The sequence below is a fragment of the Orbicella franksi genome, chromosome 4 (genome assembly GCF_964199315.1).
Source record: "Orbicella franksi chromosome 4, jaOrbFran1.1, whole genome shotgun sequence".
Classification (NCBI taxonomy): domain Eukaryota; kingdom Metazoa; phylum Cnidaria; class Anthozoa; order Scleractinia; family Merulinidae; genus Orbicella; species Orbicella franksi.
Genome location: NC_138148.1, coordinates 2,198,949 through 2,216,647, shown reverse-complemented (window position 1 = coordinate 2,216,647; position 17,699 = coordinate 2,198,949). Strand labels below are relative to the sequence as shown.

At 43.7% G+C, this 17,699-nt stretch overlaps 1 protein-coding gene across 2 annotated transcripts in view; it reads left to right on the top strand.

Annotated features, from left to right (window-relative positions):
* Positions 1-17,699, top strand: part of LOC145485856 (usherin-like) — a 37,679-nt gene that overhangs the window by 9,786 nt on the left and 10,194 nt on the right. For both annotated transcript variants that reach the window (XM_081464504.1, XM_081464503.1), the window contains exons 10-30: positions 1,423-1,675; positions 2,329-2,489; positions 3,005-3,877; positions 4,295-4,594; positions 5,034-6,413; positions 7,102-7,188; positions 7,508-7,807; positions 8,455-9,594; positions 10,276-10,551; positions 10,637-10,909; positions 12,012-12,302; positions 12,678-13,207; positions 13,395-13,697; positions 14,082-14,148; positions 14,456-14,570; positions 14,837-14,924; positions 15,612-15,678; positions 16,024-16,086; positions 16,180-16,255; positions 16,631-16,718; positions 17,171-17,638. In XM_081464504.1, the coding sequence (XP_081320630.1) occupies positions 1,423-1,675; positions 2,329-2,489; positions 3,005-3,877; positions 4,295-4,594; positions 5,034-6,413; positions 7,102-7,188; positions 7,508-7,807; positions 8,455-9,594; positions 10,276-10,551; positions 10,637-10,909; positions 12,012-12,302; positions 12,678-13,207; positions 13,395-13,697; positions 14,082-14,148; positions 14,456-14,570; positions 14,837-14,924; positions 15,612-15,678; positions 16,024-16,086; positions 16,180-16,255; positions 16,631-16,718; positions 17,171-17,638 (7,199 nt within the window). The remainder of the gene's footprint in view (positions 1-1,422; positions 1,676-2,328; positions 2,490-3,004; positions 3,878-4,294; positions 4,595-5,033; positions 6,414-7,101; positions 7,189-7,507; positions 7,808-8,454; positions 9,595-10,275; positions 10,552-10,636; positions 10,910-12,011; positions 12,303-12,677; positions 13,208-13,394; positions 13,698-14,081; positions 14,149-14,455; positions 14,571-14,836; positions 14,925-15,611; positions 15,679-16,023; positions 16,087-16,179; positions 16,256-16,630; positions 16,719-17,170; positions 17,639-17,699) is intronic.

The following is a 17,699-nucleotide window of genomic DNA, read 5'->3' as shown; positions in this document are numbered from 1 at the left end:
CCTACATGTATTTATGAAACACTTATGAAGTGAAGTCTCGCAAGCTTAAAGAAATTACAACTCCTGCAATCGTAAACTTTGTGCATGATCACTATCAAAATGGTTTAACAAATGAGGAGTGTGACCGTGCGCTCCCCTCCCCCACTGTAGGGAACGTTCCATCTAAAAGTGAAGGGAGTGATGGTTGCCGTTTTAAAATTCGTGTCATTGAATTTGATACCCTAAGTTGGTTTAAAACTAAAATGACCACTGTTAAATTGAGCGTCCTGATAAAACGCAAACCGGATAACTTAAAAAGGAAAGCTCTGTCTAGTTGCCTTCTTTTTCTTTCCTATTCGCCCGTGACTTAATATTTTAATTAAAACCCTGTCTATAATTATGCGATTTCGTTTGAATATTGGTTTTCGCCTACCATCAACATAATACGATCGCTGACGCTTATCATTTTCATCGTAAACGCGCTGTCCAGAGTGGAGACAGTTAAAAACGGAGCCCTATTATATTGGAGTGAACAGTGAAAACGGGGCCTGTGGAAAACACTGACATCACGTCACCTGCGGAAATGACCAACGACAATCTCTTCCCTAGAGCCCGCGCGTTTTCGGTCAGCAGTAACCGAACGGGCTTGATGCGGATCCAAAACGGACCATTGGAAACCAGATTGCGTTTCCAAGTGTTGTAGTGTGGACCGACGGGTAAAACACTGCGCGTTCCTACAATGTTGGAACCCTTTTTGCCATTGAATGAACTCGTCATTATTTTTTTCTGTTTTAATGTTTTGATTTACAGCATTTTCTAACTGTTAGCATTATTCAGAATATTTTGTATAAAAGAAAGCATTGTGACCCAAACCACATTTCTGATTGTGCTGTAAGTTACTTAAACGTTAATGTAACTTGTAACTTCAGCGTTTAAACCTTGTTGTACGTTTGAGGCGTACAACAATTTTTTAAAATTCTTTTACCTGAACCTTGGTACCGTCAGAATGGAGAAAACGTTTCAAGGTAAAGAAAAAAAGCAGAACAATGGCTGTGCACGTGCGTTATAAATCTTGGTACATTTCTTAGCCTTCCTTTCACAAAACAGCAACATGAAATGTCAGCTAAATTTTTGTATTTCCATTTGGAATTGAACACTGTCATTGCATATTTAGCCTGAGCACGTTTTTAGAGCCATTGGCGTACTGAAGAGATCTAGACAATTACGAATTTTGCTGGTAAAATATACCGTAAATTCATTTTTACAAGGCGTTGCCCTCGACGTCGTTGCTTAATTAAGCTCCATATCATGATGTTTTATCGGGCTAGTAAGCTCATGGCCAGGGGAAGTACGTGACTGTATAATAAGTTTCATTTCTTCTTAGCGGTATTGTAGCCATTGAGTGCATAGCCTCCGACTTAACCCTTGTTCTTCTTTCCCTAGATGAACTCCAGTGTTCCAGTAATGGCCAATGCTTTTGTCTGTCCAGTGTTTCTGGTCTACGCTGTGACTCTTGTGTCGCTGAATATTATTGGAATCCTACAGGACAAGGCTGTGTACAATGTCAGTGTAACTCCGTTGGGTCTGTCGGAAGAAACTGTAACGATACCGGTCAGTGCATGTGTAAGGCAAATATTACTGGACGGCAATGTGACAGATGCATTGATGGTTACTATGGTTTTATAACTACTGGAAGGTGAGTAAAATATATGAGTACAAGTGAAGTTACTTAAGGGTAGTTCTGTCACTTCGTGCTTGTAAAAGTATGCATTTATCTACCAAAACGAGAACTTCTTTTTGCCACTTATGACAAACTTCACAAGAATACTCGCGCCGACGGCTTCCAATTTTTACCCGCCAAAATGAGTGTCTCATTCAAGGGATGTTTTGAATGTTCGCTTTGACTTTATTTGACTTTAATGTTGTGCAGCTATTCTCATCAAGGGGAGGAGGCAAGTATGGAGGTTTCATCTTATTTTTTGTCGTTTTAAATAAATGTTTCCAGGGCTCGAAAAAAGTGCCGTCCGGTCATTCGGGAGAAGTCGATATTCCTGCCGGACAAGTAACTTTTCATTCGCACTTGCCTGATTGGACAACGGATCAGCAATCGAGACTTGCCCGGGGGGAGCACAATTTGACAGCTAATTGTCCGAAGGGCAGGCTGGAAGTCAAGTTTTTTTTTTTTTTTTATTCCGAGCCCTGGTTTCGCCTTCCAGACTAACTTGCCGTGCGATATCAACAATTAATAAACAGCAATTTTTATTATTGGATTGCAACCATGTAAGGTTTTTTTTGCCTTTCTCTAGTTATAAAACGTATTAATGTGTGTAATAATTTTTATTCTGCTAGCTGTACACCTTGTAACTGCAACGCAGCAGGCAGTCTAACCAATCAGTGCAATGAAAGAGGAGAATGCCAGTGTAAAGACAACGTGAAAGGTGATAAGTGTGATCAGTGTAAAAACGGCACCGTTAATCTGCAACAGAACAACAAATATGGCTGCAGTGGAGGTATGTATTGAATTGGAATTAGGAGAAGTATCGTAACGACTAACTTAAGATAGTTAGTAGGACCTCTTTAATTATACGGACCCGGTCAACCGCAGGATTTCCGATATCTGGTCTCATCATTGTTTTCTTTGTAAAAATTTCAGTGTGTTTATGTGAGAAGTTAGAAATCACATCCTAATATTAAACACTGCAACCCGGTTACCCAGGCGAGAACCAACATAGCTTCGCTTCCTCAAGAAGATGGCCCTGATGGCCTTATTTTACCTTTCCAATTATTGTTGTTTTCATTTTGCATGGTTATTTTGTGACAGAATTAAAAAGCCTTTATTGTAGTTCTTTGTCGCTATGAAGTCGTAGATATGAAAGAAAAAAATTCAACAAGGGGACGTCGTTAATGCACTACGAAATTGTCGCAACTAACATTAGAAACGATGTATGGAAATCGGTAAGGAAAACTGATCTTTCTATCTCTCGATACAAGGTGACACTAAACCTTGTGTTGCTTTTTATTTCAGCGCCATCGGAACAGCCTGCACCATTCGTGACAGTCCTGTCTTCTCGTGCTATGATGTTGACATGGTCTCCGCCTGACAACCCTAACGGCATTATGTTACGATACGAGCTGTACAGAAATGGAAGCTTGGTTTATAGCGGGTTAAACCAAACATACAATGACTCTTCTCTCACTCCTGACACTGTGTATCATTATTACATCATTGCGTACACAGCGTCGGGTCAGACTAGAAGCTTGGACGATGGCAAGGTTTACCGCACTTTTCAAGATGCTCCGGATGGCGTCTCTGCCCCGGTTATCACAGATATCCTACCAAGAAACGCCACTGCCTCATGGCAGGCCCCAATTGTAGCGAACGGACGCATCATTGAATATCGCTTGATATCTACTAGTAGTAGAAATGCAGCCGAAGTTGTAAATTGCCGCGGTATTATTTTTACATGTAAGCTAGGCGACCTCAGACCCTACACCGTGTATAACTTCACGGTTGAGGCGTGCACAAATGGTGGATGCACTCGAAGTAATGTAACAACCATCTTGACGCTACCAACACTCCCGGATTTCCAGCCGCCACCAAATGTGACGTCACTTCCGGGTGGGAAAGCTGTGACGGTGGAATGGGACGAGCCACCGGAACCAAACGGAAGGATTCTACGTTATGAGTTGTACATGCGCGCAGCGCCTTTCACTAGCGGCGCAGTGTTGAAGTTTAACAGCAATCCTGCGCATGACTCGAATCAAATTAACTTCAGGAAAACAAACGTGACGGGACTGATGCCGTTCACAGAGTACGAGTTCATGGTACGTACATACACTGCGCAGGTCCGAGGTGACAGAGCGAGTGAATGGATACGTCATAAAACCGGTGAAGGAAGTAAGTCTTCTTGTTGTTTATTTGATAAAGCCAATACATTTCGACTAAACTGACCAATCAGTTTCCAAGGGCTAGTCATAGTATCTTCAATTCGACTGACAGATACTTCAGTAACTTTTCACTTGACGCTGCGAACTACTTTCTTTTTCGCGGCAAATCCGCCATGTTGAAAACGTTAATGATAAGATAACGCAAAATACAGAGTTGCTGGATACGTAGCTATTTTGGACTTTCAGCTTCGCAGACAGATTTGAGTTGTGATATGTACTATTCCCAACACTTGACAAATTAATGTCAAAAATTCATTTAAAACTTTCGGACTAACTTCTCATAGAAAAAAATATTCCAAAATAGTTGATTAGAGAAGGCTGATATTGTAAGTGACTGTATAACGATGTTTTCTTTTTAACATTTTAGCTCCACTGGGTGAAAATACCATGAACGTCCGCGCCAGTCCCTTCAACAGTAGTTCAGTGGTTGTTTCCTGGAGTCCTCCCCAGACCCCACAAGGTGTCATTACTCGCTACATTGTATACAAGTACCAGCCTCCTTCAAGTCCGACTGCCGTGAGGGCTGCAGAGGTGAATGGGCCCCAGCGGCAAGGCGTGGTTGCTGAGCTGACGCCATACACAGAATATAAATTCACTGTCAAAGCTTGTAACAGCTTCGCTTGCTCAGGACATAGCCCAGAAGCCCTTGCGCGGACACTACCTGCGGGTATGTTATACACAATATTCCATTTATGCTTTATTCTCGCTCCAGTGATCGCTCCATTTAAAACAACAATAATAGAATTTAATTTTTCCGAAGGCCAGGTTAGCAAGCAATAGAAAGCAAAGCCCTCTAAAAGGTTGAGACATCTAAACCAAACCCTCTAAAGTTTAAAGCATAACCCAATCCTAGATTCCATCCTTGAAAGAAAAAAACATGCATGATGTATTTTTTTAATAAAAATCAACGTTAGAAATGAGCTCAGCACGTTGACTGAGATAGGCTTAGGATAATTTCCTCCAGGCACAAGGAGGGTAACTTTTAATTTTTAAAGCTGTTGTTGAGAAGAATATTCGCTGAGCTTTCCTTGTTCACAGAAATTGATAATGCTGTTACTAACCACCGTCTGACTATGGTGTTTGCGTTGTTGCTTTCTTTCTTTTAGCTCCCGAGGGACAAGGGCAACCCACGGTGCTCTCAGTTGATTCATCCGCAGTGTACCTAAAATGGTCCCAGCCTCAGACTCCTAACGGTCCTTTGCCGCCGAGTTACAACCTGAGCCGAGCCTACTCCGCACTGTACTTCCCGCCTCCATTAGTGTCCGCCGGAGTACACTTCCCAGGCCTTGGATATTACAAGTTTCCATCTGACTTCGTTAGACCTGGTGCTAGCAACGATATTCAGTTCTGGTTCCGTACCCAGTATGCATCTGGACTGTTGCTGTTCTTGGTATCGGATGGCTCCCAGACGGACATGTTGGCAGTCGAATTGCGTGACGGTAAACCCTGGTTGATATTTGATTGCCAAGATGGCGCGGCCGCCTTCACGATCAGTCAATCAGTTCGTTTCGACGATGGCGAGTGGCATCAGTTGAAAATAAAACGTGTTAGTCGTCGTGGTACCCTAACAGTCGATGGTTACCAGGCGAGTCAGGACAGCCCCGGAACGGCGACAGTGATTTCGACAAACACAGGAGTGTACATCGGGGGCCTCCCTTCTACCTTCAGACTTCTGAGGCCAGACACGGATAATGCTTTCTTAAAAAGGATCAGTTTCATTGGTTGCCTACGTGGAATCACGTCAGATTCGCGTCAGCTAGACTGGACTTCTGCGTTGGAAGCCGTCAGCGTCGAACCTCAGCGTAATGGCTGTCCAGCAAGAGACAAGAAGAATGCCATGTTACTCAGGGGAGGTGGCTATGTTGCCATAGATTCAGCAAAGGCGGGCATCCTCACCAGCGACATATTTAGCTTTACATTAATTTTCCGCACTCAGTTGTCCTCGGGGTTGCTTCTATTCGCACATGGACCAACAACAACGTTTGCTATTCAGTTTGCACAAAACCAGGTCGAAATCAAGTACGTTACGTCGAGTGTGCAAGACTCGTTCACTGTTTCACCCTTATCTGGTGAAATTTGTGACGGAAGATGGCACAACGTGGCTGTAACTAATTTCCTTGGGAATTTAACGGTCACTGTTGATACCAACACTGGTTCTGGACGCGGTATCACCAACATGGTAATACAGTCCATTTTTTACATAGGCGGGGTCCCGTGGGGTTCCCCGGTCGAGACATTTGCCCAGCAGGCTGGAGTGAATGTGGAGTCGTCATTTGGTGGTTGTATGATGGTTCAGTCTACTGCGAAAGACATCGATTACCCTAACACCGTCACTACTATGCACAATACTGACCTTGACGGCTGTCTTCCTGAGTCGACAGTAGCGGTCAGCAGCCAAGTGGGAGAATGTTTTCCTTTCAATAGCTCTGTCGTGTACTCTGGAAAGACCGAGATGTTTAATGACTCTTCAGCGGATGTATTCACTGGTAAGTTTTGCAGAAAGATCGTCTCAGATTTGTTTTCCTTGTTTATACTGATGTAATTTCGAGGTACTATCAGTTTCAGCTTGATTTTCTCGTAATTAGATGTTATCAGTTTTATTTATTTGAGTGTGGTGCAACCTGTTATTGTTCGTTTTTCTTTCCTTAAAATGAAAGGTCAAGATGACGTTCTAGACACCAAAATGTCACTTAACGAAATGAGGAAAATCATTTGCCCGATGATGTTGCAGTGCATTATTTCGAAAATGAACATGGTGAAATGTGGTGAAATATGGTGTTTTCTCGACGATAATGAGTTGATTCTGTACAACTGTTCTGGACAAATGGCGGTATCCATCCCCACCCCCCACCCCACACCCCCGGGACTAACAAAGACGTGCGAAAGGTAAATAGACCAATTTTGATACATTAAAATTCAGCTTAACACAGTAAACCTCAGCACGAGGCTCTGAGGAATAAACCCCACAAACTCTGTAGTTATTCCCCAGAGCCTCGTACTGACGTCTATTGTTTTGGGCTGAATTTTAATATATCGAAATTGGTCTATTGGGAAATCAATGGCCATAATCTGGGGCGGAGGTAGGGTAGGGGGTTGAGGGAATCAACGTTGAACCAAGAGCGAATAACACTTCTGTACGTTTAGACATTAACTGTTTCTTTTATCTGGCATTAGATTACCTGTACCGTGTGGACAGTTATCATGTTGGAACTATAGGCTCAGCTAAAAGTGCCTGGATTGCTTCTCGCAGTGGCCAGGGAGGTAAGAGATTGAATGACCTTTTAGGCGCGACTATGGCAAGTTACTTCTGAATGCTTCTAAGAAAGCCGAGATCTAAACCAACCGTACGTGTCTAGACAGTAACAACAGTGATATTATAGTGGTGCTTACAGTCCTGTGTAAACCGCAATTCAACCAGAAACTCGGTCTCACCAACTGTGGACTGTGTTTAAATCGCATATTCAGCCCTAAGAAACTTCATCGACAAATTGTTTTGGAATTTAACCTAACTTTCTATAGAGAGAGGCGCAAATTTACCCCTGAAAAACTCAAATCTTACTTTATCTTCGTTCCCAAAAAGCTCCCGCTGGTCTCCAAGCCCCTGCACAATTGATGCCTCTGCCGGGCGGCAAAACAGTGAGAGTAGTCTGGACACCACCTGGGCGACCGAACGGAGTCATCTCAGAGTACAGGATACTTTCGTACCGTGTACACCCCCCACAGTCAACACCTGATGAAACAGTCATCACAGACACAAGTGTTCTTAACACTACCATCACAGCGCTTCAACCTTACACCACGTATGAAATTAGGATCCAGGCCTTCACGGTCGGGGGAAGTGCAGTGGGGCCTGGTAAAAATGTAACCACTCAAGAATCAGGTATTTTATTTTGCTCATGTTTTTGTTAGTACTATTTGCTTACCCTGCACTGCGGGCGTGTTTTTGAACGAGCATGGTCGCGCGCCGCCGTCACCTTGGATTTTGAAAACAGAGGATGCCAGACATGAATAATTATTTTTGCGTTGCAAAGTGGCGGCCAAATACGCGAACGAAACTAACCTACAGTCTCCAAGCAAAGACGCGTGCAAGGCAGGCTACGGTCCGCGAAGTTAACTTGGTTTAGATTCTATCTCCGAGTGGCTTCTTTTTTGATGTGAAGTATATATTAAATAATTCATATTTGAACTGCGATTGTAGATGAAAGTGAAGAATGATCATCGCAGTAAATTTTCCAATTTAAGCAACTGGAAAGAAGAAGCCTGAAGAAAATTAGGACTTCAACGGGATTCGAACCCGTAACCTCCGCGATACCGGTGCGATGCTCTACCAACTGAGCTATGTGTGGCCTCATAGCATAGTTGATAGAGCATCGCAACGGTATCGCGGAGGTTACGGGTTCGAATCCCGTTGAAGTCCTGATTCTTTTCAGGCTTCTTCTTTCCAATTGCTTAAATTGGAAAATTTACTTTGGCTTCTTTTTCGTCCAATTCAATTTGCATTTATTTCATCTTTTATTACTTTCGTAGTTCCGGACGGTGTCCCAGGCGCTACAGCTGTCCGTCGTCCAAAGGAGCTTGAGGTGCACTGGACCGAGCCTGGGCAGCCTAATGGCATAATAACTCAGTATAATCTAACACTGGATGGACAAGTGGTGTACAGCGGAACAAGTAACAACTTTACAATCCAAGGCTTGTGGGCTTACACCGAGTACGCACTACAGCTAACTGCCTGCACGCGAATCGGCTGTGCTCAAGGACCGGTGGTCCGGATAAGAACCGGCGAGTTGCCCCCGGAGGGAGTAAAGGCCCCAGAGGTATTGGTGCGCGGAAGAACCGAAGTTGAAGTATCTTGGGAAGTTCCAACAATCCTCAATGGGTCAATTGTACGTTACGAAATCCTGTTCGCCACCAGCGATGTTTTGAGTGCGTATGTCTCAAAATTCAATGCCACTCCAAATGTGTTTAACACTGTTATCGGAAATCTCACAGCAGGGACATTGTATTACGTTCGAGTACGTCCGTTCACCGGAGGCGGCGGGACATTTAGTAATGCGACACAGGTAACAACGCACGAGGATGTCCCGGATGATATCCCAGCTCCCATTGTGGTCGCTGACAGTCCATACGCTTTATCTGTCATCATGCTACCGCCAGATAAACCAAACGGAGTCATCACGCGCTATGAACTGTACCAAGACTCCATAACAGACCCAGTGTTGAATGTAACCCAGCTCACGAACCACACAGCAAGAGGCTTTGCACCGTACAGCCGTCATACGTTCCGCGTTCGAGCGTGCACGGCGCAAGGCTGCGCCTACGGCGCGTTAGCGGTGGCTTTCACTCAAGATATTGCACCGAATGGTACAGTGACTCTGTCGACAAACATCCGTAATGCTACAGCGGTTAACGCTCGGTGGACACGCGTGGCAGTGCCTAACGGAAGGCTGTTCTACAACTTGATGGTTTATGGTAGATTCATTGTGCAGGGTTCTGTTGAGTTAGAAACTGAGGAACGCGTGGAGACTGCCATTTCTGTCGAGGAAGCCGAAAAGGATTTCATCTACAATGGCCTTCTTCCCTATACTACTTACACATTCTGGGTCAACGCGTCCAATTCTGTTGGCTTTGTTCTAAGTAACAATGTCACTAACTCCACCCCTGAAGGAGGTAAGTTGTTGTGCACTGTCAGCTCAAGTAGACATGTAGAAGTGATCAAAAGTGATGTAAAGCCTTTTCTTAGGAAGAAAATTTGGCCTGTGTTGGACGCCAAAATATCTGCAAGTCGCGGTCCCGAGTGAAAATTTTCTTCACTGGCATTAGAACCTGGGGTTCTGCCGTTCAACTTAAGCAGACACGCAACAATAGTACCACGTAATCAGTACTTTTAAAACCGCGGAATTAAATCAACGAATTTTAATCCATGTCAACGAACGTCCACCCTCAGCGAGTTATGATTGGTGGAGGGAGAGGATGTTCAATTAGCTTCGTACTTGGATTTTTTAAGATCAGTCCGCGTTAATCGTGGATAGAAGTTAAAGACATTTTACTGCAGTGAAGAAATAATTTTCAAATGGATTGAACTGACAAATATCTAAATACTACTTAACCAAGGTGAAAAAAGAACAATGATAAGGGGTAGTAATCGATAAAGAAGGAGCAAAGATGATTATCCAGTATTGTTAATTATTTTCAATGGACGGTGCCCAGTGAGAAAATAAAAAGTTTATCTCTCTCTCTCTTCTTTAGTCATCAATCTTAATTGTGCGGTTCCCCGCATAAGGCCGCCTTCGTTAGAAGTAGACACGATTTAATTTTTTTAAAATTGTTTTTAATCTACTTCAATTCCAGTCCCCGATGGTTTGAAAGCGCCCAACGTCACTGTGTTGAATTCAACTTCGGTACATGTCACGTGGGAACAGCCCGCGTTGCCTAATGGAATTGTAGCTGGCTATGGACTGATTCAGAAAACCGACGGGGCTGAAACTCTTCTTTTCAGTGGAATGGGATTTAGTTTTACAGTAACTAACCTCCAGCCTTTCACGGTCTACGAATTCCGCGTGAATGCCACTACTGCCGCAGGGTCTGGCTTTAGTGAGGGGACTCAGGTTACGACCCTTGAAGATGGTAAGTTTCTAGTATCAGGGAATAATTTTTTCTTAAAATTATTGTAACTCAAATATATTGTGACCTTCTGTTCATTTTTGTCTAGTTCCCAGCTCTCCGGATCCACCATTATTTAGGAACGTGACTTCAACTTCTGTAACGGTGGTCTGGGACCCACCAGCAGAACCCAATGGTGTGCTGCTGCGTTACATCATCTATCAGAATGGCACTGAGATCCAGAGAGTCATGGGAAACGTTACAAGCTATGTTGCATCTGGTCTCCAACCCTTCTCTGTCTACGTTTTCAAGCTGGGTGTGTGTACAGAGGTCGGCTGCAGTAACAGCTCTGACTCAGCCCCGCAAAGGACTCTGGAATCTGGTACGAGTTTGGATGTGTTTCTGTTATTTAATTACAGATTCCGGCGTTTTACAGCGAAGGATATCATACTTACAATGAACGACATAGCTGTTGAGACACTTCGCAGTTAAATTTGATTTTCGAGCGTCTTGGAAACATCACCCCCCCCCCCCCCTCCCCCCTCTTTCCCTAAACAATGTTGATTTGACTATTTTTAAGACTGCACAGACCACAGCAGCTACACAACATCGAATTGGGGGGCCGGGAATATCAGAGAATTAACGCTAGATGTAAATGAAAGAGAATAAGAGGTTAAATATCGAAAAGCGTCTTTTTCTAAATGTGTCTCAACTACTTTTGTCGCCCATTGTAGCTACTTGGAAGGGTTTGATTAATTTTTACAAATAACTTGTAACCTTCCCAGTCCCCTCAGCCAATCACAAAGCCAATCATCAGTCTTTCATTGATATCTCCTCGTCCAAGACTAATTTGATTCTCGACTGGTCAAACATGAACAAACCTAACGAAAACACGCATAAATATAAAAGATCTTGATCTTTTCGAGGCCGTCTGATGCTTATAAAATACCCCAGGAAACATTCAGTTCAGTCCTGGCCATTTCTTCCAGGGCCTCTTTACAACAAGCATTCCTTTCGTTTCTTTAAATATCCTTTGACAAATTCTTATACCTAATCAGGCGAGTTTGGTTAAACCATGGTTCATATTTTAGCGAGACGTGGTCGAGCCAAAATACCCATGGTTCGACCAAACGAGTCTGATATGCCGCCGAAGCGTACCAAAAAGGTACAATTAAGTATTTACCGTACCCAAATTCGGCCATGTGATCATGATATCTAAGCCATATCAGGCCAGTGACTTGATATCGCAGGATATCAGGACAGTAGACACGGCTTCTGATTGGCTAATTGCGAATTTGGGCACGGTAAGCGGCAAAGTCAACTTTGCAAAATTGCACAACTCTTTTATTTCCTGAATTTCTAATTGATTTCGGACATCCACGGACAATGAAATGAATTCACAGTTTGAAGGCACTCCTCTTCCTAGATGTTTGTTGAGTGTCCATCTAAAGAGCATGTGCTCTTCGTCTTTCAATGACTTGCAGGTCCCCGAGGTTTGTCTGCACCAAGGCTGTCATCAACGTCTGGAAGGACTGTGGTGATAGAATGGGACCCACCTTCTGTACCAAATGGCATCTTACAGAAATATCTTATCCAGCGGCGCGTGGTGCGAAGTGATAATCCGTCCGACGTTGCTGAAGTGAACGCTTCTCTTCCACGGCGTTATGTGGATAATACAGCTCGGCCAATAACTACGTATCAGTACCGCATAATTGCTTATAACAGTGGACCTGGAGAGCCCAGTCCTTACAGTAATGTTACTACAGGCGAGGGAGGTAAGACTGACAGTGGTTTAGGTCAGCGGGTGGCCTGTGCTGGAACGCCCAGCTGTCAAAGGAGTCCGTCGTCGGACAAACCAATCACAAGACCCACCCACCTCATTTTGATATATATACCCTAAATCTATCGGTGAAAAATGTCAATAAAACAAGGGCCTTGTCTTTTGTAAGAACTGCTGTGCTTGCATTTTATGATGTTGCTTGGCGGGAGGAGTACATTGAGAAATGGAAGACGAGCTTTTGATGGAATTCCTAGATACAAGACACAAGTAGTCGTTTCTTTTTTTAACCCATGATCCACCGAAGCCCGAGGTTACGTACTGCTTTGTTTACTTACATCAATCAGCTGACATTTCTGTCTTTTTTCACCAGACCCTGAGGGTATCGCAGCTCCTACTGTCCGAGCGCTCAGTCCATACGCTTTACATGTGGCCTGGACACGACCCAGCACTCCTAATGGTGTGGTCACGCACTATATTATCAGAGTCAACGACCAACAAACCTCACGCAACACCACTGTCAATGCGAACGCGCCGTTTGAAGTCAATGTAACGTCACTAGATCCCTACATCCTGTACAATGTCATTGTTAGCGCATGCACAATTGGAGGATGCGGAAGCAGTTCGCCGGCTCAAGTGCGTACGCTTCCTACGAAGCCCGAAATGCAACCCGCGCCAGTAGCTGAGGCGGAGTCCCAGACTTCATTGCGCGTTAGGTGGGATGCACCACTCAGGCCTAACGGGGTTATCTTGCGGTATGAGCTTTTGAGGAGTACAGTGGAGGACCTTGTGGGAAATAACATCACTCAGCCCACAGAGTTTGTAAAGGTGTTTCAAGGCACGCCTTTAGTTACCGAGTATCTTGATACTGGCCTCGGAATCTTCTCCTTACATCAATACAAGGTAAACTGCTTTGCTAAGTTCTTTGCCTTTTAGTAATGAATTCCCACCGGCAGGCATATTTAAGGACCTGATCCTCTTGACCAAATAGCGAAGTCTCCCAAGGAAGTTTAGAGCAACTGAGTGGAAACAGTTCGGAGAATGTTGACCGTGAAAAATATTTACTTTCTTACTTTGTCATCATTCCCAGGTCACAGTGGTTACTGGGCAAGGTAACACCACTAGCAACTCATCCCTACCCTACAGAACAAGCCCTGCCCCTCCCCTGGCGGGCGCCACTGTCAATGGAACTGCCCTGAATCACACCTCAGTGTTGGTCACGTGGTTGCCTCCTGGGATCCAGAAGCTCCGTGGTACTGTTGCATCATATATTTTAGAGATTGAAGACACGTCGGCCCCGTCCTCTCCTGTGAGTCGTGTGGGGAAGTATCCCGGAGACCAGACTCGTACAACGGCTACAAACCTCAAGGCCAACACTGTTTACAAATTTTACGTAAGCTTGTTCTTCTGTTGTGCCATCAGAATAATCTTCTAAATTAACCTTGTTTGTTTAGGAATGTCAAGGCATCGAAAATGCGTATCTCCAAGACATGTAGGAATTCGGTCATCTCTTCCACCGTCATATTCATATTAGGCAAATTCTTTCCATCTACTTAAGACCTTACGTTTTGGTGACCAGAGGGTTTTTTTTAATAAGTTAACATTACATGGCTTTGCAGCAAGCTGACATCATAAGTTCTTATTTAAGGGTGATAGGACTAACGCTCGAAAGTTCCACTGTTGAATACAAAGACACTTTTGACTTAGAAATGTAAGCGTCTCAGAGGTTAAGCACAATGTGACGATTACACATCGTTTATTTCGTTTCCCTCGTTAGGTTGAACTGGATAATGGAGCAGGCCGGTTTAAGAGTGATGGCTTCCAAATCAGAACCTTGGATGGAAGTAAGAGAAGCAATTGTAATTAGTATTGTGTAGGGTGAATTAGCATTGATGTGGTATTATTAAGCACCAAACCTTACACAAATCTGGAAAGGGATCCCGCTCCTTTACCTGAGCGTTTTTCTAATTTATGTCGACGTTTTGTTGCTGGTCGTGTGGCTATATATTCTGGGAACAAGTGCTTTTGGAAAGCGTGCTGATATTCCAACAGCAATTGGGAAAATTGTTTCTTGGTTTATCGTTACCGGTATGGTTGAGCTCGCGGTTTTCATGTGCTGGTAACTAGCTGGTTTTTTTGTTGTTGTTTTAGTGCCCGAGGGATTCGGCCCACCTGCATTGTACGCTCTAAGCAGCACCGAGATCCGTGTGAGCTGGAATCCACCAACAGAGCCGAATGGAGTTGTTATATTGTACAAAATCTACGTGTAAGTAAACGTGTGCAGATATTTATTATCGTGTGCTCTTATGGCGCGGAAATCTAAGACTTAAGTTAAAGAGTTCTCAACTCCTCGACCATGTCATGTTCATAGCAAACGAAGTTAGCTTCCTCCACTGGGGGATTCTTCACTGTGTTGTGTTCAATTTAAATGCACCCCACCCCCTCCCAAATGCAACCGTGACAAACATTTTGTATAAATTTTGTTAAAAAAAAAGCATTTTTAACATTTCAACGTTTGTCTCTCTTACGTAGAAACGATACCTTGTGGACCAACGCGACTGGAGGTGAACGACAAGCCGTGGCATCTGGACTCGAGCCATTTACATACTATGTCATAAAGGTGTGTAGCTGTGGTGACCAACAATCAGATTATGAACTCGAGATTTCTACGCGTGGTACTTGCCTCTAGCTGCGTCCTTGTCAGCTATCACACAGAAACCTAGAGCGAAAAATCTGATTGTTATAGTATAGGTCTAGTAGTCGTTCAAAACTTTATCTAAATCCTCTTCACAAACACTTCAGATAGACCAGATAGCCTGTATTTAAGAATCGACCCACTCAGTGCTTGTGAGACATTTGCACGCCATATTTTAGCTTAGCGTCAGTCTAAGTTGTCCACGCTCTTGAAAATGTTGGACTAATAAATCACTGTTCCAGATAAGTGAGGGGTCTCAGCTAAAAACCCGACAAGGTCAGCTACATGACCCGACAAATTAATAGAAAATTTATAATGATTTAGTGGGAGCACTGGGAATTGGCCGGTTTAATTGTCTTGCTGACACCCCACCTTGAAAACTTATCTGGAACCCTGTAAATGAGAGAAATGGTTAGCTTGGTCCTGCTTAGGAACCTGACATAGATTGGTACACCACTACTCCTAGTGTTAACGGCATTCCTTTATTGTAATTGGCTGTATTTTCTCTGGCATGGTATAAATGCTTGTATTTGTGTATGTGTATTTGTCAATATTGTAGCTGCCAGATCTTAACCCCCTACCTAAGTATTAATTTCTTTGCGTGTTTTTAAGGTGGCGGTGTGCACCACACACGGGTGTACGATGAGTGATCCAACATCAGCTACCACTGATGCTGCTGGTAAGTGCTGTTAAACTTACTTACTCGTTTGCTAATTTGTTTGTTCACCTAGGTTATTTTTGAGATTTTCTTTTGCTCTACGCAAACCAGTTGCGTCTCCGATGAATAAGGAATGACTGCATCGGGATTCTTCGTCGGTTTCTTGCTTTGTACAACACATACTGTTGTCTGCTGTAAAAGCTGTCTTGCCACAAAATGTTGATGCACTTTGTCCTTTTGATGTTCAAACATAAATCGCAAACGTTGAAGAAAGCATAGCAAATTCCGAAGTGCTTGTTGTTTTTACTGCTGAAAGTTAAAAATTTTGTTCATTTAGAAAATGTTTGTCTTCTTGTTGTCTTTTAGCGCCCACAGGTCTTGCTGGACCGCGCCTCACCGCAGGCTCAACCTTTATATTTGTCCAGTGGGGTAAGTTGAAAGTCACTTTAGATCTGTAACTAGACGTTTTGTTAATGCATAAGTGTGTTATTCTATACTAATGTTGACGTTTTACACTTAAAGAGCCGCCTTCCCGTCCAAATGGAATCATGTCTGGTTATCAGATTTTCAGAAGAATGGTTTACCAGTGTCCTACGAGGTATGTGTGGCCTTTGTTTTTCGCTGGGCCTTTCGCATTTGATGGTAAAGGAATTGTATAATGCCGAGATGTCGATTCCACTAGGTTTCTTTTAATTTTGTAAATTGAAATCGCCTCGATTCTAAGACTGACAAAATAAACTGGCTTGCTTACTTTGATCTGATAATGGACCAGTGCATTACTGTATCGGCCTGCGGGACACACGCTCCCTAAAGAAATGGACCCGTGTATATAGACCCAGTCTCGGACGGGATCCATCATTGACTGGTCCTGCATGAACAGAGCCCGTGTTTAGCCTGCAAGGGGGCTCTTCACATGTTCGCCGGCTACCCGTGTTAGACTAACTTAACTGAAAATTGTTTGCTTGTTTTCTAGTCCGCCACCACAAGCCAAGTGCACTTTCATCGAGTGTCACCTATCGGAGCAGTTATGTGGAGTCACGTGTTATAATCCAGCTAATCAGGTAGGCCTGGGTAACTGATCTATGTAACAATTAGATTATGAACTCGAGATTTCTATCGCGTGATAGTTGACAAGCGCGCAGCCTTAGTCAACTATCACGCAAAGAAATCGAGAGCGAATAATCCGGCTAATTCTTTTAGTGTAAATCTACTAGTCGTTCAAGACTTTATTGAAATCCTCTTCACAAACACCTCGTTAACGCAAAGAAGCGGCCGTCATTTTGTTCATAATTGCACAGTGCTTTGCTACTCACTGTATCTACAACAGAATAGATAGTGAGTAAAGAACTTTGCGTCGGAGTAGTCGCAGTTTAAGACGTTTTGTTAAGGGACCTATCTTTTCTACCCCCGAACTTTCATTTTCGTAGAAAAGAAAGTATTCATGATTCCTCATTACATTATATATGATCATAAAATTAATGATAATATACTAAAGGTATTTTTTTATTTCTAGATGTGTTGTAATGGAGTTCTGTATTCACGTGACCCATCCAAGACCTGTTGTGGTACGAGCTACTTGCGTAAGAACCAAGCCTCTGACGTGTGTTGCGGAAACACTTTCCACGTACAGCAGGCCGACTATCAGTGTTGCTATGGAGACTACATCCAGGTTTCCTCAGGCCGTGTCTGTTGCCCGAAATCTCAGGGTGGGACTGTGGTAGGGCTAGGTAATGCCTGTTGTGGGGACACCGCATATAATAAGAATAACCCATCGAAGGTGTGTGTATGTGAGGCGCTGTATGATCCCGTGCCGCCGAGGAAATGCTGTGGAGGAAAGGTTGTGGCCTCTGCACAAGTCTGCTGCGGAGATGAAACCAACGGAGCTGAGTACGACCTGGAGAGCAGTAAGAGTTGTTGTGGAACTCGATACGTGCCATCAGATACGAGCCTGTGCTGCAAGGGATCAGCAGGAGATGTAGTGGTATGTGCGCGGTCACGTTTAAGATATGTTACTGGGGTTGGTTGTTCGAAATTCTAAGCCA